This window comes from Melozone crissalis, unplaced genomic scaffold (assembly GCF_028551555.1).
Source record: "Melozone crissalis strain CALT ecotype California unplaced genomic scaffold, PUWL_Pcris_2 ptg000020l_1, whole genome shotgun sequence".
NCBI classification, from domain to species: Eukaryota; Metazoa; Chordata; class Aves; order Passeriformes; family Passerellidae; genus Melozone; species Melozone crissalis.
In genome coordinates this window covers 760,639-783,142 of record NW_026535798.1, presented here as the reverse complement: position 1 = coordinate 783,142, position 22,504 = coordinate 760,639, and the positions used below count along the sequence as shown (strand labels likewise).

At 48.0% G+C, this 22,504-nt stretch overlaps 1 protein-coding gene across 1 annotated transcript in view; it reads right to left on the bottom strand.

Moving 5' to 3' along the window:
* Positions 1–22,504, bottom strand: part of LOC128937658 (CUB and sushi domain-containing protein 2-like) — a 146,502-nt gene that overhangs the window by 26,020 nt on the left and 97,978 nt on the right. Inside the window, exons 32-46 of the mRNA XM_054277453.1 lie at positions 19,701–19,797; positions 17,847–17,951; positions 14,698–14,816; positions 13,504–13,573; positions 11,514–11,630; positions 10,209–10,418; positions 9,210–9,398; positions 7,664–7,841; positions 6,929–7,074; positions 5,885–5,965; positions 5,684–5,797; positions 4,871–5,059; positions 3,991–4,137; positions 3,176–3,364; positions 1,654–1,839 (exon numbers count right to left, since the gene is read on the bottom strand). Of these exons, the coding sequence (XP_054133428.1) occupies positions 1,654–1,839; positions 3,176–3,364; positions 3,991–4,137; positions 4,871–5,059; positions 5,684–5,797; positions 5,885–5,965; positions 6,929–7,074; positions 7,664–7,841; positions 9,210–9,398; positions 10,209–10,418; positions 11,514–11,630; positions 13,504–13,573; positions 14,698–14,816; positions 17,847–17,951; positions 19,701–19,797 (2,137 nt within the window). The remainder of the gene's footprint in view (positions 1–1,653; positions 1,840–3,175; positions 3,365–3,990; positions 4,138–4,870; positions 5,060–5,683; positions 5,798–5,884; positions 5,966–6,928; positions 7,075–7,663; positions 7,842–9,209; positions 9,399–10,208; positions 10,419–11,513; positions 11,631–13,503; positions 13,574–14,697; positions 14,817–17,846; positions 17,952–19,700; positions 19,798–22,504) is intronic.

The window sequence follows — 22,504 nt, the reverse complement described above, 5'->3', positions numbered from 1 at the left end:
GAAATGGAACACAGGAAATGGCACGTGGGAAATGGCACGCGGTAAATGGCACATGGGAAATGGCACAAGGGAAATGGCACAGGGAAAAGGGCACGCGGGAAATGGTGCAGGGAAAATGGCACAAAGGAAATGGCACAAAGGAAATGGCACAAGGGAAATGGCATACAGGAAATGGCACAGGGAAAATGGCACGTGGAAAATGGCACGCGGGAAATGGCACAAAGGAAATGGCACACGGGAAATGGAACACAGGAAATGGCACGTGGGAAATGGCACACAGAAGTGGCACAGGGGAAATGGTGCATGGGAAATGGCACGCGGTAAATGGCACATGGGAAATGGCACAAGGGAAATGGCACAGGGAAAATGGCACAGGGAAAATGGCACGTGGAAAATGGCACGCGGGAAATGGCACAAAGGAAATGGCACAAGGGAAATGGCACAGGGAAAATGGCACAGGGAAAATGGCACACAGGAAATGGCACAGGGGAAATGGCACGCGGGAAATGGCACGCGGGAAATGGCACAGGGAAAGTGGCACACAGAGATGGTTCAGTGAGGTTTTAACCCCGCCAAAAAAGTCCCAGTGTGGTGGGTTTTTAATGAGGGGTGTGTCATGGGCATGGTTTATGAAAAATCTTTTTGCCAGGATTTTTTCTCCTGAGAAGCTGAGAGGTCTCAGAAATGAAATGTAAACAATGGTTATCTGCTGCTGTGGAATGCAACAGGTGATTGGTGATTGGTCTCATGTGGTTGTTTTTAATTAATGGCCAATCACAGCCCAGCTGTCTTGGACTCTCTGGCCAGTCACAAGATTTTATTATCATTCCTCTCCCTTCCTTTTCCAGCCTTCTGATGAAATCCTTTCTTCTATTCTTTTAGTATATTATTTTCTTTTAATATAATATATATCATAAAATAATAAATCAGCCTTCTGAAACCTGGAGTCAAGATTCTCATCTCTTCCTTCGTCCTGGGACCCCTGTGAACACCACCACAAGGGATGTATCCCCTGGTGAGGCTGTTGTTGAGAATTAAAAGGAAAATTTTGTGGATAATGTTGTAAGTGGTGATGTTGCCTGAAACCCAAAGAGAAAAATGCCTTGCAATGGGGTTAAAATCATAAAATGGGAATCAAGGACACCTCATTGTCTCAGGCCTTGAGAAATGGAAACACAAGTGGGTTTGGGGGAGCAAACTTGGGGTAAATCACGGAATCACAGAATTTCTAGGTTGGAAGAGACCTTTAAGATCATCGAGTCCAACCCATGTTCTAACACCTCAACTAGATCATGGCACCAAGTGCCACATCCAGTCTTTTTTTAAACACATTGAGGGATGGTGACTCCACCACCTCCCTGGCTAGATGATTCCAGTATTTGACCACTCTTTCTGTGAAAATGACTTTGTTAACTGAAGTTAATTGGGAGATTGATCCATTGGCATGTTGGGGGTTAAACTTATAAAAGTGTGAAAAACTATGACCCATTGTCCATTTTGGGTGCAGCCCCTGGGGAGCTTCATCAGCCCTAAATGTACCTGAAAACCCTTCAATAAATAGAACTGCTTTATACTTTTAACTTTTGTTTGGCCTGTGTCTTAGGCAGCCCCAAAGGCCTCCCTGCTGTCTGGGCAGCCCCAGTCCCCACTCACCCAGGCACAGAGGGGGCTGGTTCCCGTTGCTCCACACTCCATCCTGCAGGCACTCGGTGCTGGGCTCGGCGCCCGGCTGCAGCTGGAATCCCTCATTGCACTGGTACACGGCCTTGGTGCCCACCGTGTACTCCTTCCCAAAGACAACCCCGTTCCTTGGGGCTCTGGGAATGCCACAGGAGAGAGCTGGGAAGAGAAAACACATCTTAAACAAAAAATAAAAATCAGGGAGCTGGTGGTTTTATCCCAAATTGCAATCCTGGATCCCGAACTTTCCTACTGGGAGTGCCCACCCTTCATAAAGGATTGTCGGGGCCTCTAGCTGCTCAGAGTGACCCCAAGATGTGTTAGAAAGTCTCTTTTCCCAGTCTGGCGCTTGAAGAAGGAGTCAGGGCTCTTCAGTTCTCATTCTCAAGGTTGTTTATTGTATCTTATCTATAAAATTCTTTCTCCTTTCCAGCCGAGGTTTGCTCAGCAAGACAGTCCAAGACACTCTGGCCACCCCCAGGGCAGTGTTGTTATCTTTTTATACTAAAACCTATGTGTACATTATTTACAATAACTTTCCAATGCCTATCACCTATGTTAGACAGCGAGCTTCTACTCTAAACCAATCTAAAAGTGCCACCATCACAGCAGAAGATGGAGGCCAAGAAGAAGAAGGAGAAAGGCTGGACACACCCAGATTCCTCCATCTTGCCCCCTGAACCCCCATTCTAAAAACCCCAAAATCTACTTTTTCACCCCGTGATAAACTCTCTATCGTTCTACTTAATTTGCATTTGCCATGCAAGGCTCAGGTTTTGTCCCATTCCTGCCCCAGCATGGAGCAGGATCCCAGAGCAGCTGGCAGGTGAATTCTGAGAGGTGTCAGCAGCTCCATCCCTGTTGGCACTGATGGTGACAGGAGTGTCACTGCAGCGAGCTCAGGGCTGGTCAATCCCTCTCCAAGGCCTGATGTCTAGACAGGCTGCCAGGCTGAATACCAATGGCTCTCCCAGGGAACAGAAAGCACCTGGAAAATCCAACTTTTTCCCTGCTGCTCTTTTCCAGCTCCCAGTCATTCCCTTCCCTCTTTGCCATCTATTCCCAAAGTCTTGCAGACGAGGATAACCCTCAGCGCTCCGAGCTGGTTCTCAACACCCAATTACCCAATTCCAATGTTGATTCTTTTTCACTGCTTTTCCAGGGACTCTCAGAACTTGATCCCAACCCATCCCTGCTCTCACTTTGGCACAGGGGGATGGCTTCCCTCCAGTGGAAGTGGCCCTGGGGGTGCTGGGTGCCAGGCTGAATACAATGGCTCTCCCAGGGAACAGAAAGCACCTGGAAAATCCAACCTTTTCCAGCTCCCAGTCATTCCTTTCCCTCTTTGCCATCTATTCCCAAACCCCTGCAGACGAGGATCACCCTCAGCGCTCCGAGCCTGCTCCCAACATTACCCAATTCCAATATTTATTTTTTTTCCCCCTGCTTTTCCAGGGACTCTCAGAACTCGATCCCAGCGTGTCCCTGCTCTCACCTTGGCACAGGGGGATGGCTTCCCTCCAGTGGAAGTGGCCCTGGGGGTGCTGGCTGCAGGTGGAGGTGCTGTGTCCCACCAGGCGGTAGCCGGCGTCGCAGCCGAAGCGCACGGAGCTGCCGGGGCGCAGCCCGGAGTGGCTCAGGATCATCCCGTGGGCTGGGGGCTGGGGGAGGCTGCAGTAGGGAGCTGGCAAGGAGGGCAGGGAAAAGAAAACCAGTCAGCAGCAGGGTCATTCCCTTCCCACTCCCAGGAATTACACCGAGCTTCCCCAAAATCCCCAAAACAAAAATCGGCGATGGATAAACGCGGAGTCGAAGCAGGGATGGAGCACGGGGCTCTGATCTGAGCCTCAGCCAGCTCCAGGAATAAGGAGTCATTCCTGGTAATTGAATATTCCTTAATTCATTTGCTGAGAAAAGCCTGGACAGACTTTTCCAGTGCCTGGCCACCTCCTCATCCAGAAACCTTTCCCAATATCCATTCCCTGGCATCAATGACTCTCCACATCAGGCTTCTGGTTCTGAGGAGTGGTTGGGAAATGAGCCAAAGCTCCAAGGTTTCTCCCTGGAATTTCTCCTGACTGTGATCCCACAATCCTGATTGTTACAGATTGGTTGAGACTGAGCCAAAGCTCCAAGGTTTCTCCTGGACAGACCCTGCCTTTCCCAACCTCCCAACTTGGAACGTGCCCGGCTTTGTCCCTTCCCTGCCTTGGCAGCTCCTGCCCTGCCAGCTGGATCTCTGCAGGAATCCCACGGATCCTCCCGGCTCTGGAGCTGCTCCTGCTGCTGGCAGAGGCAGCTGGGACTCACCAGAGTAGCGGATTTTGAAGCCTTTCCTGTTGTAGGCATGGTCGGAGGACCAGCGCAGGAAAACGCTGTTCCCGCTGCTGGTGACGGTCAGAGGGGCTGAGTAATTCCCACTGAGGGACAGCAGCAGGGGGCTCTGCCCTGAGGGACCTGCCAGGAACAGGGGACAGGGAAAAGGGACAAGTCACAGTGTGGCATTCACATTTTTTTGAAAAATCCCAGGATTTTTCTCCTGGGAAGCTGAGAAGCCTCAGAGAAAAAGGAAAATAATAATTCTCTGATTTGCTTCGCCTGTGTTTTGCTCCATTGGAATGTGTTTAAAAAGGAAAACAATTCTTTTCTTATTTGCTTCTCCTGTGTTTTGCTCATCTGGAATGTGTTTGGAGATTGTTTACCCACAGGTGATTGTTTCATTGATATCTGCTGTGAGTTGTTTTCACTTTTTGGCCAATCAGAGCCAAGCTGTGTCAGGACTCTGGAAAGAGTCACGAGTTTTCATTATTATCTTTTTAGCTTGTAAGTATCCTTTCTGTATTCTTTAGTATAGCTTAGTATAGTATTCTTTAATATAATATATATATAATAAAATAATAAATCAAGCCTTCTGAAACATGGAGTCAGATCCTCATCTCTTCCCTCATCCTGGGACCCCTGTGAACACCGTCACACCCAACTCCTCCCCCTTGGAAAAATCCTTCAGATCCATCCCAAAAAATCAAATTGCAGCTGTTTCCTTATGCCAGGAATCAGTGAGGAACTTTCTGGAAGGCAAGCAGGAGTTTCCAGGTGGGAAGCTGGCCCTGGAATGCTCCTTCCCCCTTGACTGGTTGGGATCATGGAACCCCAGGAGGATTTGGGATGGAAAGGGGAGGGAATCTCTCACCATCAAAGATTTCAAACTCATCGAACTGCTTCTCGCTGAGGAAGTACTCGATGGTGAGGGAGATGTTGTAGCCTGGCTCCACCTTCACCACCCAGGAGCAGGTCTGGAAGTGGGGGTAGCTCCCCAGGAAGCTCTGGCTCAGGATCACCCCGGTGGAATCCGTCATCAGCTGGTTCATGGGGCAGTGCACTGGGGATGGAGATGGACATTCAGTGGGAATGAACATTTTTCAGAGGAAGGATGGAAGCACAAGGGGTCTGTCCTGATGAGCCAGCTCAAGGCAGAGCACGACCCCTGCACTCCTTGATCCCTGGGGCTCAAAGAATCCCCAAATCCCAAAAATCGTCACACTTAAGGAAAGGAGCAAAAAGCAGCAAAGCCAACTAACCATTCCCACTGCTTTGATCCCTGGGGCTCAAAGAATCCCCATATCCCACAAATCCCAAAAACTGTCACACTCAAAGAAAGGAGCAAAAAGCAGCCAACAAACCATTCCCAATGCCTTGATCCCTGGGGCTCAAAGAATCCCAAAATCCCACAAATCCCAACAATTTTCTCACAGGAACAAGAAGCAGCAAAGCCAACAAACCATTCCCACTGCCTTGATCCCTGGGGCTCAAAGAATCCCAAAATGGGATCCCAAACTGGACATGAGAACTCCAATTCCTGCTCAGGGAGGGTCTCACTCCCTCCTCCCAAAAATCCCACACTCCTAAAAACGGGAAAATGAATCCCAAGGATGAAAAATGTGCCAACAAACCTCCCCCAGCTCCTTCCCTGAGCAGGGAAATGTGGGATTTATGGATTTTTTACCTTCACAGGTGGGTGGGGGTCCCTCAAACTGCAGGTGGGTGCCCAGTTTGCAGGTGAGGATTTCGTTCCCAATGAGGGTGAAGCCAGGGAGGCAGCGGTACCTGACAATGTCACCTGGGAAGGGATGGAAAACAGGGATGGGAGGGGGAAATGCAATTAAAAAACTGGAATGAGGATGAGGAGGATGAGGGAAGGCTTTACCAATGTTGAACTCCTCGTTCTCTGTGATGATCTCGGCATTGGGAACCATGGTGGGAGGCTGGCAGCGGAAAAGCTGGAAAGCTGGAAAGCAAGGGAGGAGCAGAACATCATGAACACAGCCCTGATGGAAGCAGGGAAATTCCTCCCTTTCCACCAGGAAATTCTCCTTTTTTTATAAGGAAATTCCTCCCTTTCCACCAGGAAAATCCTCCCTCTCCATTAGGAAATTCCTCCCTTTCCACAATGAAATTCCTCCCTCTCCATAAGGAAATTCCTCCCCTTCCACAATGAAATTCCTCCCTTTCCATCAGGAAATTCCTCTCTCTCCATTAGGATATTCCTCCCTCTCCACCAGGAAATTCCTCCTTTTCTATAAGGAAAATCCTCCCTTTCCACAAAGAAATTGCTCTTTCCCCACAAGGAAAACCCTTCTTTTCCACCAGAAAATCCCTCCCTTTCCACCAGAAAATTCCTCCTTTTCCACAAGGAGATTCCAGGACTAAAAACTTCCTAGAAAAAAACTGGTTTGAAAGACTTAGTGGAAAAAAAAAAATTGAGCTGAAAAACTTCCTGGAAAAAAATTGGTTTGAAAAATTTTGTGGGGGAAAAAATATAAATGGGCTGAAAATCTTTCTGGAAAAAACTGGGCTGAAAAACTTCCTAGAAAAAACTGGTTGGAAAGATTTTGTGGGAAAAAAAATGGACTGAAAAACTTCCTGGAAAAAACTTGGTTTGATAAAGTTTGGGGGAAAAATGTGGGCTGAAAAACTTCCTGGAACAAAACTGGTTTGAAAAATTTCATGGAAAAAGAAACTGGGCTGAAAAACTTCCTGGAAAAAAACTTGGTTTGATAAACCTTGTGGAGAAAAACTCGTCTGAAAAACTTCCTTGGGAAACCCAGCCTGAAAAACCTCATTAAAAAAAAAAACTGGGCTGAAAAACTGTGGAAAACTCGGGATAAAAGAGTATTTTTTTTGCATATTCCCAGATCTATTCCCAATATTCCCAACATTTCCCCCCCCCAAGGGAAGCAGCAGCTCAGACCATAGAAGTAGATGGCGAAGATGCCCCCGTTGGCGCCGTCGCTGTGGAATTTCAGCAGGACCTGGTTGGAGGAGCTCTGGGCAGATTTCTTGGCTGAGTTGCCTGTGAACACCCCCAGCTGTGGGGCTGTTTGCTGGGGCCCGTCCCTGATGGCAGGAACACAAGGAAAAATTGATTTTTCCAAGGATTTAAGCCTAGGAACCCAACCTAGGCTTTCCTTCCCTTTTCCCGCATCCACATTTCACAACCCCTGCTCCAGTTAAACCCCTACAACTTCTCCTGGCTCCCAGCTGGACAATCAGAAACACAAATTTCACTTTTAACCTCAAAAACTGAGGAATTAGGACCTGTTTCCCAAAGGAATTTCACTCCCTGTTTGCCCAGCAAATAATGGATTCTGAATATCCCCTCCAGAATACCAGGGGATATTCTGAAGGTCAGACTTTGAGTGCCAAAAGCTCAAACTTTGGTCACAAACCCTTTAATCAGAGTGGCTACCTGAAGCTGATAATCTCCATTCTTAATAAATAATGGAGATTATCATTATAAATAATATTTTTATTTATTCATATTGAAAGAAAGCTCAAAAAATTTTTAATTTCTCTTCTCTTCTCCAAAACACCAGAAGCTCCCAGCTTGCAAAGGGGATCCCAGGGGTCCCATTCTCAGTTGCTGCTGCTTCAAAGCCAGGATTATTTCCCAAAATGAGTCCTTGGAGTGACCCCCTGCACCCACCAGACAGTGATGAAGTCGTTGTAGGGCTCTGTCTGCAGCAGGGTGAAGTTCAGGTGGATCCCATATCCCACGGGCACTGTCAGCAGCCAGGTGCAATCCTGGGAATTTGGGTACTGGTTGGGGAAGCCAGGAGAGTAAACCGTCCCATTCTGGGCTGTGACATTGCCCCCACAAGGCACTGCAGGGAAGCAGAGAGAAACACAAACCCAGTGAGGAAATATCCCCTTAAAACATCCTTATATCCCATTTTTATTCCTTTTTTTTTTTTTTTTTGTACAAAAGTAACAATTCTGCATACAGAAAAATCCAGATTTTGTCCTAACTTGCCTGAAATAATTCCTCTCTGCTGCAAGCACTGAAAGAGCAGCTGAGGATTCAGCTCTTTGTGTTCTCTGGGGTTCAAGGACTTACAAGAGGGCAAATATCACCTCTCTCCCTCCTTGCACAGCTCCTGCAGAGCCAGTGCTGGCATAAAGGTCAGTGCTCCTGGGAAATGGGCTGGGAAATCTTCAATAAGCAGCTCTGAACTTCTCAAAGGTTCACCTGAAACCCTTCTGGAAGCAAATCCCACAGAATTCCGGCCAGCAGCCCGAGGGGTGAAAGGCTGAAACAGCCATGAGGGGGGGGGGGAAAAGAGAATTTGGATGAGTTTGGATGCCTGGATTGTGAATCTTCAGCCTGCAGAGTCCTCTGAGCACAGCTTTCAGAAGAAAAACCACCTTGGAAGATTCCTGAGGATCTCCCACCTGGATCATTCAGGAGATACCCATGAAGGAGGCAGACAGGGACACACCCAGAGTCCTCAGAGCTGCAATACTCTTTTATCAGTGATTATTTTTATTTATCAGAGCTAGATCAATGGAAGCTGGGTGTTGTTGAGGGAATAAAGCAGCAAGGAATTATCACTCCAAGGCCCCTGGACTGTGCCATACAGAAATAACAGCTCCAGCAGGAAGGTGAGACACAGATTCTCCTCAACCGCACCCCAAGACTCAAACCCCTTGAAACACCCCAAATATTCACCAAAACACCTCATGGAGACCACATTTCCTTCCAAGAGCTCATTCCCATCCACACCTTTGCTCCCAGAGCAATCCCAGCCCATCCCAAGGAGCTGAAGTGCCATGCCCAGGTGAGCCCAGGCCGTACCTTCACACCTGGGCAGGGGGTGATCCCAGTTCCTGTTGGTGCTCAAGACTCCCCAAGACCCCCATCAGAAGCTGCCAAAACACCCCAAATATTCACCAAAATACCTCATGGATCCCTCCAAGAGCCCATTCCCAGCCATGTCTTTGCTCCCAGAGCATCCCAAGGAGCTGAAGCGCCGTGCCCAGGTGAGCCCAGGCCGTACCTTCACACCTGGGCAGGGAGTGATCCCAGTTCCTGTTGGTGCTCAAGACTCCCCAAGACTCAAACCTCCCTCAGAAGCTGCCAAAACACCCCAAATGTTCACCAAAACACCTCGTGGATCCCTCCAAGAGCTCATTCCCAGCCACACCTTTGCTCCCAGAGCATCCCAAGGTGCCCAGGTGAGCCCAGGCCGTACCTTCACACCTGGGCAGGGGGTGGTCCCAGTTCCTGTTGGTGCCGTGCTGGCAGGTGAGCACGGGGTGCCCGATGAGCTGGTAGCCAGGCAGGCACTCGAAGGAGATGGACTGGCCGACGTTGTAGCCAGCTCCTCTCACCACGCCGTTGGCAAAGGGCTCCGGGTCGGGGCATTCCTGCAGCTCGTAGGCTGGGGAAACACAATGGGAATTTGTGTTTGTGTTTTATTTCTCAGGGAAAAAGGGACAGGGCAAGGAGAAATGGTCTCAAGCTGTGCCAGGGGAGGGGCAGGATGGAGTTCAGGAGGAATTTCTCCATGGAAAGGGTTGGAAGGGGGTGCCCAGGGAGGTTTGGAGTCAACAACCATGGAGTTGACTCAGCAACCACAGAGTTAACTCAGCAACCATGGAGTTAACTCAACAGCCACTGAATAAACTCAATAACCACAGAATTAACTCAGCAACCATGCAGTTAACTCAACAAGCATGGAGTTAACTCAACAACCACAGAATTAACTCAACAACCACGGAGTTAACTCAGCAACCAAGGAGTTAACTCAACAACCATGGAATTAATTCAACAACCATGGAATTAACGGAATTAACTCAACAATCATGGAATTACCTCAACAACCATGGAGTTAACTCAACAACCATGGAGTTAACTCAATAACCACTGAATTAACTCAACAACCACTGAATTAAATCAACAACCACGGAGTTAACAAACACGGAGTTAACTCAACAATCACAGAATTAACTCAACTCAACAGCCACGAAATTAATTCAACTCAACAACCACAGAGTTAACTCAACAACCATGGAATGGGCTCAATAACCACAGAATTAATGGAATTAACTCAACAACCATGGAGCTAACTCAACAACCATGAAGCTAACTCAACAACCATGGAGTCAACTCAACAACCACAGAATTAACTCAACCACCACAGAGTTAACTCAAGAACCGCCACCCCCGGGGCAGGGCTGTCCCTGCTCACCCTGGTACTCCAGCTTGAAGCCGGGTTTGTTCTGGGAGTGGTCGCTGTGGAAGTACACGGTGGTCTCGTGGGAGGTGGAGAGCAGCGAGCCGGGCAGCTCGGCGCCGCTGAAGCACCCGATGACGCTGCTGGTGTCGTAGGGCCCGTTCCGGATCTCCACAAAGTCGTGGTTGGGCTCCGTGGAGAAGTTCAGGAACTGGATGTGGGCACCTGCAGAGGGGGAAGGAGGAGTTGGGCTCTAAAATTGCAGCTGAGGTTTTGCACCGGCACCAGCTCCAACAGCAGCACTAATCCCAGCTCCAATCCCAATACCAAACCCAGCTCCAACATCAGACTAACTCCAACTCCAAGACCAGCACCAACCCCAATATCAGCACCAACCCCAGCTCCAATAGCAGAACCAACCCCAACACCAGCATCAACCCCAGCTCCAATCCCAATACCAAACCCAGCTCCAACCCCAGCTTTAAGCCAGCTCCAACAGCAGCACCAACCAAAACATCAGCATCAACCCCAGCTTCAATCTCAATACCAACCCCAGCTCCAACCCCAGCACCAACCCCAGCACTAACCTCAGCTCTAACAGCAGCACCAAATGCAAGATCAGCACCAACCATGGCTCCAATCCCAATACCAAACCCAGTTCCAATCTCAACCCAAAAGTCAGCACCAACCCCAGCTCCAATCCCAATACCAAACCCAGCTCCAACACCAGCATCAACATCATTACTAACCCCAGCTCCAACAGCAGTACCAACCCTGGTCCCAACCCCAGCTTTAAACTCAGTTCCAACCCCAACATCAGCACCAACCCCAGCTCTAACCCTGGTTTCAATCCCAACACCATTCCCAGTTCCAATCCCAGCTCCAACCCCAACCGCAACATCAGCTCCAACCCCAGCTCTAACCCTTGTTTTAATCCCAATACCAATCCCAGCTCCAACCCCATCACTGCCCACCTGCACAGCCCAGGACACCCTGGGCACTCAGCAGGACTTTAACTGCCCTGGGGACACAGGGCAAACCCTCAAACTGACACAGAGGAGCTTTGGAGTGGAGCTTAGGAAGGAATTCCTCCCTGGGAAGGTGGGGAAGTCCTGGTTTAGGGTGCCCACAGCAGCTGTGGCTGCCCCTGGATCCCTGGCAGTGCCCCAGGCTGGGGCTTGGAGCACTTTGGGATAATTTCCCTGGCAGGGAGTGGAATGAGATGATCTTGAGGTTCTTCCCAACCCAAACCAGTCAGGGATTCTCTGATTTTTCACCCCCTCTTCTGCGATGGCACCGACCCAAACCCATCTCTCTCACCAAACCCCACAGGCAGCAGGATCCTCCACGTGCAGTCCAGGTTGCTGGGGTAATTTCCCGGGAATCCTGGGCTCAGGAGCACTCCTTCCATCTCTTCTGCTGTTCCTCCACACTGGGCTGGAAGAACAACAGGGTTCATGGTCAGGATCCAGTCACAGGATCCCTGAGGGGCTTGTCTGGGTGAGGGCCATGGGAAATGAAGGAATTAAAGACTCAGCTGAGAAAAAGGAACCAGCACCAAGTTTCCAGGGCCACATCAGGAATGGATGTGCCTTTCTCCTGCCCTTAGGAGATGAAGACTGAGCCCAGGGATCCAGTTTGGGCCACCAGAAATGGAAAGCCAGATGTGAGCAGTGACAGAGGGGATGGACACCTGCTCTGCCCACAGACATTGCACCAAACCAGGCACCAGCACTTCTTGACACCTTCACCAGCTCAAAGAATGACTGTGAAGAAGCTGAGTGATGCTATTCTGACCCCAGTTACAGCCTCTCCATTCCCCTGCCAATCTCTGGGCAGTCTGTCACTGATAAACCCAGCACGGAGTGTTTGCTCGCTGCCTGCAGCCCACTGCCAGCCACGGCAGCACAAAAATATGTTTACAAAAGGCACCACATGAAATTGAAGCACTGACAGCACCTCCTCACACTTATCTGGATGACCTCCACGTGGTCCCAGCAGCAGCACCCAGCTGAATCCAGCCAGGTGTTCTCTAACTCGCTGTGACAGCCAGGCACAGGCTCTTTGTCCAATATCTCATTAGCCCAGACCTGCTCCTAACAAGGTTTCTCCCAGAAGATTTCTCTTTCTTTTCCCTCCTAATGGCTCTTTAATAGAACTGCTGCTGAATTATTTAGGTGCCCAGCAGCTGGAGGAAGCAGGCCAGCAGAAAATCAAACTGTGCTTGGAGCAGGGGCTCTGGTGGGCACAGGGCAGAGCCCCAGCACTGTCACACCCACAAAGGTGACATTCACTCCTCCAGGAGTGGCTCCAGATGTTTTTCTGCCTCTCTGCAGCAGCCTGGCCTTTCCCAAGGAGGGGAAAATACAGGCATAGCCAAAATTCTGCTGGGTTGGGAGGCTGGTGCTGATTCAAAGAACAAAACTTGTGGTTTGGCAGCTTTTGGGATCCTCCTCCATGCTGGGATCTCCCAGCTGAGCCCAAGGACTTCTGCTTCCATTCAGAGCAGCTCCAGGGGAACGGGCCCTTTAGCTCAGTCATTCTCCTGGAAATATCTCTCCATTTATTCCTGGCCTGCAGATCATCAGATAAAAGAACTGTTGGCTCTTATAATTACTTTAAAGCCAAATGATGTAAGCTGGAACAGCAGGAGCCCAAAATAACTGTTAACTAAAGCTATTAAATGCATAAATGTCTCTCTCAGAGCTGCAAAATGTGCAATATGAATATTAAACATCTACATTTGCTAAAAGCAAATGACTGAAAATAATTTTTAAAAACCTCCTGCAAGTTCCATTCACCTCCAGGCCTCTTCCACAGGGAAAATGGAATGTCCAGGCCTGAACATCTGAACAGATCTGAGGGCAAACAGTGACCTGGACAAGTGACCTGTGGACAGCAGAGTGGCCATAGCAAGTTGGGATCCTGGGAGAGACCAGACCCCGGTGAAAGGAGCAGCTTTGGTGGTATCAGACACATCCCACAGAAATAAACCACGCTTCAGATGGAAAAAAATCCTCCAGCCATAAAACCAACCTGCTTCCAGCATGAGGAAATTGGAGGGTTTCCCTTCTGAATGGGGGATAATTCTGTGTTTCACATTTTGTGCTAGAGCCACATCTGTAACATCCAAAACAAAGCACTCCAGGCAGCCCACGGGGACTTCTCAGGCACAATTTCCCTGGCAACCCAATGTTTCCTCACACTTGCAAAACCAACCTGAAATTTCTCTAAATCAGCTCTTTAGCCTTGTTTTATTTTAGGGAAGTGTTATAAATATCAGCCAGGTAGAAAGAAGTTGATTCCTTACCAATGCAGAGGGGTGGAGGGTAATTCCAGCGGCGCACCGTGCCCGGCATGCAGGAGATGTGAGAGTGGCCCTGCAGGGATGGAAAACAAAACAGGGGTTTGGGAGGTGGATGGAAAACAAAGGGGAGAGCCCCTCCGTGTCCTGGAAGGAAAAAATTCCCTGCAAGATGGATCTGATCCAGAGGGAGATGCCTGTTGCATCTGGGGTACCAGAAAAGTGATGCCTTAAAGAATGTAGGAATTAAACAACTGGATTTGGAGATTATCTTTCACACTTGGGGATTATCTTTGGAGATAATAATAGTGTAGGAGGTCATCTAAAGGCTGGTCTTTATTGGAGGAAGATATGGAAAAATGTCCATAAAATGCCCATTCCTCTAAGGGGGGAGTGAATACAGTTGTACAAATTTAGCAAATTAGCATAATTGACAAAAATAATCATAAATAGTGAGGTAATTCAACCACCTCTGAATCCTCTCCCACAGACAGGGACTAAACTTTGTGTCTCCAAGAGCTGGTTTCAATCTTGGAAGAGCCAAGGAAGAACAGGAACCTGGGACCCCCAGCTTGGAGCTCTGGAATGTGTTTTGTCTTTCTGCCTTGGGAAAAGGCAGGGAAAAATACTGGGACTGACCACAAATATAACAACAGAGGTAGAAATAGATGTGTAAAGAATATAGGGAACCCAGAAAAGCAGGAATCCTTCTGGTGATGCTCAAGGACCTGGAACAGAGTTACAGGAATAAAGGAGGGATTTATTAGAAGGTTTTTACAGGAGACACCTTGGGCAGCACAAGGCTGGAGATGGACCCAGGTTGGATCCAAGGTGGACCCTGAGTCACAAAATTTCACACTTTTATAAATTTTGGTCCACTTCCATATGGGGTTAACTGTCCAATTCCAGCTGCAGGTGATGCAGTCCCACCCTCCCAGTTTGCTCCCCTCCATTCCCTGCTGTTTGCACTTTTTGGGGCTGAAGCTGCAGAGGTGTCCTTGGTTCTGGGGCTGGAAATTGATCGTTCTCTGGGACTGAGGAGAGGAAAAGGATTGTTCTGTGTGCTTGAGGAGAGGAAAAGGATTGTTTGTGGGACTGAGCTGTGAGGAGACCTTGCTAAAACACTTTATAAGGAGTTCAGAGTCCCGCCCTGAGGCAGTGCAGGTCTGGAGAAGCAGGGAGCTGGGGCTGGGGCTGTACCTGCAGGGCGTAGCCCGGCTCGCACTGGAAGGACACCACGTCGTTCACCAGGTAGCGCTCGCCGATCTTCAGCCCATTGCCGGGAACCGCGGGCTCCGGGCAGCTGGAGAGACCCACGGCTGTGGGGAGAAGGGAGGTGGGAGCTCAGGGAGTGGGGCTGGGGCTGGGCTGGGGCCTGCAGGGATGGGAACACGCTTTGTGTTCTATCCCGCTCCTGTTTGCCATCCACCACCACAGACTCTGGGTGGGGAAATTCTGTTTATTATGGATTCTCCAGGGACAGCCCATTTCCATCTCCACATTTCCAGCTGGGAATGTCCTGCTGCAAACCCAACTAACAACCTGTGACACCTCGTGAGGAGTAATGGGCTCCCCTTCCCTTCCCTTCCCTTCCCTTCCCTTCCCTTCCCTTCCCTTCCCTTCCCTTCCCTTCCCTTCCCTTCCCTTCCCTTCCTTTCCCCCTTTCCTTTTGTTTCTCCTTTCCTATTCCTTCTCTTTCCCTCTCATTTTCCTTTCCTTTCCTTTCCTTTCCTTTCCTTTCCTTTCCTTTCCTTTCCTTTCCTTTCCTTTCCTTTCCTTTCCTTTCCTTTCCTTTCCTTTCCTTTCCTTTCCTTCTTTTCTTTCTATAACCCACATCTCTCTCCTTTTCCCACATTTTTTTCTCTCCATTTCCCACATTTTCTCCTCTCCATCCATCTCCCCTCTCCTTCCCCCATCTCCCCTCTGCACATCCCAGGGATATAAAATGAATCCTGCAGCTCCTCTCCATCATAACCTCCTGCATCCCTGCAAGGGCTCCTGCTCCCCACAGAGCCCCAGGCAGGGGGAAAATAAAAGAGAAAAGGAGCAAGGAGAGGCTGAGTCTCCTCCCAAAGCCCAGTCACGCTTCCCTCCCTGCTCCTGGATGTGCTGCTTGACCTTCAGAGAGGCAGCAGGGAAAATGGCTTTAAATAACTTCTCCTTCACATCAGTGCCTTTCACTCAGTCCCAAATTGTTCCTGGCTTTGGAGCATGCAGAGGTAAGAGCTCAGCCTGAGCGCCACAGTGAGGGAGAAACCTGAGTTTTCCTCCCCTGTTTGAGCTCATCTCTCCCAACTTCCTCCCAGAAAAAAACACAGAAAAAAAAAAAAACCAAACCCAGGGCTCAGGGCTGGGAGATTCCAATTGTACAAACAGAGCAGAAATCACATTATTTCCAGCTGCCCTGAAAATCAACACCTATTAATTTCCTCAGCCAAGGAAACAGACAGGGCTGATAATCCCCAGGCTCATGAAAAACCTGGCCGTGATTTTTGCAGGAGGGTGCTCAAAGGATTTATCGATTGGAATAGAGCTGGAGAAGAAACAGAGTCACAGCCAGAGGATTCCTGCAGCTCCCAGAGCACAGGCTGAGCACATTTTTTCCTCTCCCAATCCTGTGGTGGCTGTAATCCTGCTGGATCCAATAATGGACAGGGTTTCAGTGAGTAAAGGCAGCAAATCCTGGAAGGTTTTAGTGCTGCTTGGCTTTAAAGCAGCTCCAGCTGTGCCATTGCAGGGAATCTCACACTGGTTTGGGTGGGAAGGGTCCTAAATCACCCAACTCCCTCCAAACAAGCCCAGGCTCACCCTCACCAGCAGCAGAGCTGGGAAAAATCATGGAATATCCTGAGCTGGGACCTGCAAGGATCGTCCACCCCACACCTGGCTCTGCAGGATAACCAGCCCCAAAATGTTTAGGATGGATGTAGGGAAATGTTCTTCTCCCCAGGCTCCCCAGGGAATGGGAACATTCCCAAAAGCTCCAGGAAGTTTTGGACTTCACAGATCATCCATCCCATTCCTGGCTCTGCAGGATAACCCCAAAATGTTTAGGCTGGATTTAGGGAAAGGTTCTTCCCCCCAGGCTCCCCAGGGAATGGGAACAATCCCAAGAGCTCCAGGAGTGTTTGGACAGGGTGGGATTGCTGGGATGCCTGTGCAGGGCCAGGGTTGGACTGGATGATGCTGGTGGATCCTTCCAGCTCAGGATATTCCAGGATTCTCTGCCAGTATTATCCAAAATAACAGGCACCTCCACCTCTCCTGATCAGACATCAGGAATCAAACACAGACCCAGGGGAAAATGAGTTTTTGTCATCCCCATCCAAACCTGACAGCCATTTCCCAAAGGATTCTCTTCCCTGCCTCACTCAGGTTTGTTCTCTCACCACTGGGGATTTCTTTTCGAAAGGATCCTGGCTAGGATCACACATTTAGCCACGTGCTGGGGTCTGTATTCCCAAAAAAAAACTGGCATGAGCCTTGCTGGGAGCAAAGTGCTGCCATTCCAGGAAGAGTTGGGATCATCCCTAACCAGGAACCCACTCAAGTGCTCCACACCACCACAGAATTTGGGTTGGAGGGGACATTAAAGATGTTTTTAAGGTGTTTTTGAAAAGGAGGGGTGCCCACACCACCTCAGAGCTTCCAGAGGTGCCCTTGGACAAGGAGGATGGATCAACCACCTTGGGAATGCTCCTGTGCGGGGCTCTGAGCACACAGCACAGGAATTCCTGGATCCAGCAATGTGCCCAGGGCAGCTCAGGGTGCTGGGCTGTGGGAACAGGAGCACATCCAGCAGGGGAGGGAGGGGAACATCCCCAGCACCCACTAAAACACTGCAGAAACCCCCCCTGATAACACTGATAACAGTGATAACATGGGGTTCAGCTCTCAGCTGTGAGCAGAGCCTGCCCAGGCTCTTTGTGCAAATCCTGCAGTTTTTCCAAGCTCAAGCTCCATCAAAATGCTCAAATTCAGTTTTATCTCCATTCTGACCCTGCTTTCCTCAGGGGATGACCTCTGAGGACTCTTCCAGCCAGGATTTTTGGGATGAGGACATATCCAGACCTGCTGGTTCCAGCAGGGAATGCCAAGAGCTGGAAGTCCCTGGCAAGCAGCACTTCCCAAACCCAGATCCCAGCCTTGCACCCACGGATTTTTTAACCCTTTGTGCCACAAAAAACTGCCACCAGGCTCATCCCACCCCTCTGCTCCATCTTTCCTCTATTTATCACTCCCTCCTTGAGAGCAGGGAGCCACAGCAGCTCCTTCCCCCATTTCCCCAGCCCTGCAGGCACCTCCCCATCGCGCAGGAGCTGCGGGATCAAGGCTGGAGCTGCTCTTACTTTTGTATTCCAGGTGAAAGCCGGCGGCAGAGACGCTGATGTCGGAATAGAAATGCAGATAGAGCTGGTTTGAAGTGCTGTTGAGCAGAGCAGGCACCGTGGTTCCTGGCAAAACAAGGGGAGCACAAAGGCAGGGGAGAGTGTGAGAAATGCCTGTTTGATGACTGGCTTTTGGCAAATATTCAAATGGATGGTATATGGGTTGTGTTGGAAAGTGATGCTGGATTAATTCTCTTCAGTAGTGTGCTAAATATAGTTTTAGGTTATAACAAAATGTTAAAATAGAAACTAAGCTATGTAAGATATTTTTTTAAAGAAAGGACTTGCAATGAGATAGCAGCCACAGGACACCTCAATATTTCAGAGAAAAATAATTTATTGGTCCATTATCAGAAGAAATCAAATTCTTCCTGACTGCTCAGCCATGAAGGTGCCGTCAGGATTCAGAGGAAGAAGTTGGCACTGACCACACAGAATCCTGTGTTTGAACGGAATTTATGCATCATGGATGAGATGTATGAATATGCAACAGGTTATTGTTTTTAAGGGTTAATCCTCTGTTAATGTGGGTCCTTTTTTCGGGCTTATTTTGCCCAGAAAAGATACCCAGACTGTTCATAACTCTTTGTTTTTATTGTCTCATATTGTCCTAATCCAAATTGTCCAACACTTTTATTACTCTAATTATATTACTATTTTTATAACCATTTCGTTACTATTTTTATTATCTGTAAAATAAAACTTTAAATAATAATATTATATATTAATACACATTATTAATATATAATATAATATTATGTATAATATATAACATATGTATTATATAATAATATATTACTATTTTATATTAATATATTATACATTATATATCATATATTATATATCATATATTATATACTATATATTATAGACAATATATTTTATTATAATAGATAAAATATATTAGAAAAATAATTATATAAAATATTATTTTAATATTTAATGATACATTTACTATTAAACTTTTAAAATGTTAAAAACAACTGATGGGCATTTTTCACAGAGAGGATCTCTCTCCCCCTCCTCAGAGATTTCCTGACAACACAAAGTCCTTCCAACTTAATGAGCTCCTCTTGGTTTTGATCAGGTTCTTTCTAACGAGGCCAATTGAGAAATACCCAGGGCCTTTCCTGAAATCCTTTCCTGGATTTCAGCCCCTGGAGCTTGGCCACCGACAGACAAAAAGCACCAAGGGATGGGAAACAGCGTGGGTGGAGCGCAGGTCTGGGAAAATTCGGGAAAATTTGGGAAAATTCGGGATTCCTTCATCCCCTGGAAGCTGCTGCAGCAGCAGGACAAGGCAGCTCCATCCCAGACCCTTCTCCTGCCTAGCTCAGGGCATTTTGGGCACATTTGTTAAATAAATGAGGTTTTGGGCCATTGTTCTGCCAGTGGTGCTGAATTTGAAAGGCTCTCAAAGCTCCTGGAGCCTGCTCTGCTAAAAGCCACAATTCAAAGAAAAACACAAGGATTCCAAAGGAAATACAAAAATTCCAAGGAAAAATAAGAGTTTGTTTTGTAGCCTTTCACCCTTTCTGGGGGACATCAAGGTCAGGTCACCTTGCCAGGTGTGGTGGCCTCACATCCCAGCAGAGCTGAGGGAATTCCCATTTCCAGGAATAAAACTCCACTGGTTTTGTGTTTAAGGCTCCCTCTCAACCCTTCCCACAGGTAGAAATTGGAATTGTAATTCCCAACCCAACAGAGCACATGATTCCCTTGAAATCCATTCCTGGCTTTTGATGCTTTTTTAAAGTTTAATTTTGTGAGGTGAATGAAATGAGGCAGGAACTGATGGGCTCGAGGGCCACGTACCAGAGAAGCTCCCCAGCATGGTGGCTGTGTTGTCTCCTCCATCAAACACTTCCAGGGAATCCCAGTTCTGCTCTGTGACAAAACTGATCACCTGGATCTGCAGAGAGAAACAAAACAAAGGAAAAAAAATTTGAAATAATAGGAATAAATCAAATTAACAGCAATTAAAGGGTCACTAATTGAGTTTACACACTCCGAGGGTTCAACACTGGCAAAATTTGGAGAATTCTGCCTTTGACTGTTCCCACTGGGATTTTCCAGCTATTTTTCCCCCAAAACTTCCAAATAGAAATGTTATTTTCTGCTGCTGCTCCAGAGCTCCTGGAACTGCCCAGCTCATTTACAGCTGCTGAAAATCCCAGCTTTTTTCCCCCATTTGGAGAAATCCTTGAAGACTTTGAGCCCTTTCAAATGAGAGCAACCAGCAGCACCCCGGAGATAAAATAAACCCAAAAACCACCTCACATTAAACAACAGGATTTTAAAAATCCAATCAAGTTCCAGCCTTGTTCCTCAGCTTTTAGAGGGATCACTCGAGTGCATTTTCAGATTTCACCTTTCCCTGCCATGCCCCACAAGGTTTGGAGGCCTTAGGAAGTCACTTGGCTCCATTAGTTGGAACAACAACACAAATCCTTGGATGAGAAACATCAGGAGAGCTGAGAAATCTGCATTTATACAGAAAAACAGAGCTGAAAAATCTGCATTTATACTGAAAAGCAGAGCTGGGAAATCTGCATTTATACCGAAAAGCAGCTCGTGCTTGAGTGAGGATCTCCAAGGAATTGCTCAGCTTTGTTTACCATTAACAAGGATTTTGCCTAAATCCTAAATGCTGATGGTTCAAAGCTTTCAGTGTCCCATTAAAAACCCGAGTTTGGTGAATGGGGTGAGAGTGAGGCAGAAAACCTGGGTAAAAACCACCTGTTTTGGGGAAAATTCAGATTTAAGCTGAAAGGTCTGGATGAAATTTTCCAACATTGGGTATCTCAAATTGAATTGGCAGGCAAAAAACCCCAACAAATCCAAAAGGAATCTCAAAGATAAATCAGGAGCATAAATGAGTTGTACAGCTTGGCTCCAAACAAGGAGAGTGCTGGAAAATTGGGAAAAATGAGCAGTGAGGAGATTTCACTGCCCTCAAACTTTGACTACACACGTGTGAACCTTCTCCCTTTCTCTCCATATCTTCTTCCCTGATTTCCTCATCCACCCCAATTCCCCACTTACCCCTGCCTTGCTGCACAACAAATCAAAACCCCCCGTTTGAAAATAAATAATAAAACCAAAATCAAATAAAATAATAAATAATAAAACCAAAATCAATGCCCCCACTTCAGCCATTGAAGCCATTTCCTCCTTGATTTACTCCGGGTAATAAAACCGGCTGTAAAGTTCCTCCCAAATATTTTTTTTAGCAGAAAGTGAGCGGAGTTCACCCAGCAGGAATCTCAGTGACCCCCACGGAGCCATCACTGACCCTTTTTTCCCTTTTTTCCTGCCTCATTACACCCCTCTCGTGATTTACATTATTGGAAGCTGAGTGAGAATGAGCGTTTTGTTTGCTCTTACACCGCCTAAATTATTTATTCTCCTCTCTCCCCCCCTCCTCCAGCTTAACGGAATAAACATTTTTAAGGTCCTAATTCTAGTCTGACATGTGGATTCACAAGGGATCTGCATCTATTTACTGCCACGTGTATAAATTAATTCACTCAGGAAGGTTTGCTCCGGGAATGAATAATTCATGGCAGAAGTGCCAGCTTCTACCCTGATTACATAAAAATCCTGCTCCTGAGTGCTGTTACCAAGAAAGCTTCAATTTCACCTCCTTCCCTGATTTACAGTTGTTTAACCTTTAATTGTTGCGCAAAAAAGGGGGTAAAGCGATGCTGGAATTAAGATCTAATAATGGAGAACGCTGAGGGAAGTGGAGCCAGGATGGATCCAGCTCCAGCTCCGTGGTCATTCCCTCCCTGGGGGCTGCACTGAGACCCCTCCCTGCAGCTGTTTCAGGTCCTGAAAAGCCAAAATCTTTCTCCAAGGGCTTTTTTTGCCTTCCTGGAAGACCCAGGGAAGCTGATGGGTCGTGACCAGGTGACAGCAGATCCTGGTGACATGTGGAAGTGCAGGCCTTAGCACTGGTGGGGGACCCAAAAATGTGGGATCAAAGAATTTTAAGTTTGGGATGGATTTTAAAGCTCATGTTGTTCCAAAATCTCTGCTGTGGCCAGGGACATCTCCCACTATCCAAGAGTGGAACAGGTTGGAAGCCCTGCTCAACCAGGCCTTGGGCACTTCCAGGGCTGGAGCATCCACAGTCTCATTGGACAATCATAATAAAAAACTACAATTTAACCCAGATTCCCCCTCTTTTGTGCCAGAGTAGGGGTCACACTGAGGGAAGTGGAGCCAGGATGGATCCAGCTCCAGCTCCGTGGTCATTCCCTCCCTGGGGGCTGCACTGAGACCCCTCCCTGAAGCTGTTTCAGGTCCTGAAAAGCCAAAATCTTTCTCCAAGGGCTTTCTGCCCTCCTGGAAGTCCCAGAGAAGCTGATGGGTGACAGCAGATCCTGGTGACATGTGGAAGTGCAGACCTCAGCACTGGTGGGGGACCCAAAGAATTTTAAGTGTTTGGGACGGATTTTAAAACTCATCTCGTTCCAAAATCTCTGCTGTGGGCAGGAACATCTCCCACTATCCAAGAGTGGAACAGCTTGGAAGGCCTACTCAACCTGGCCTTGGGCACTTCCAGGGCTGGAGGATCCACAGCCTCCCTGGACAATCACAATAAAAAACTAAAA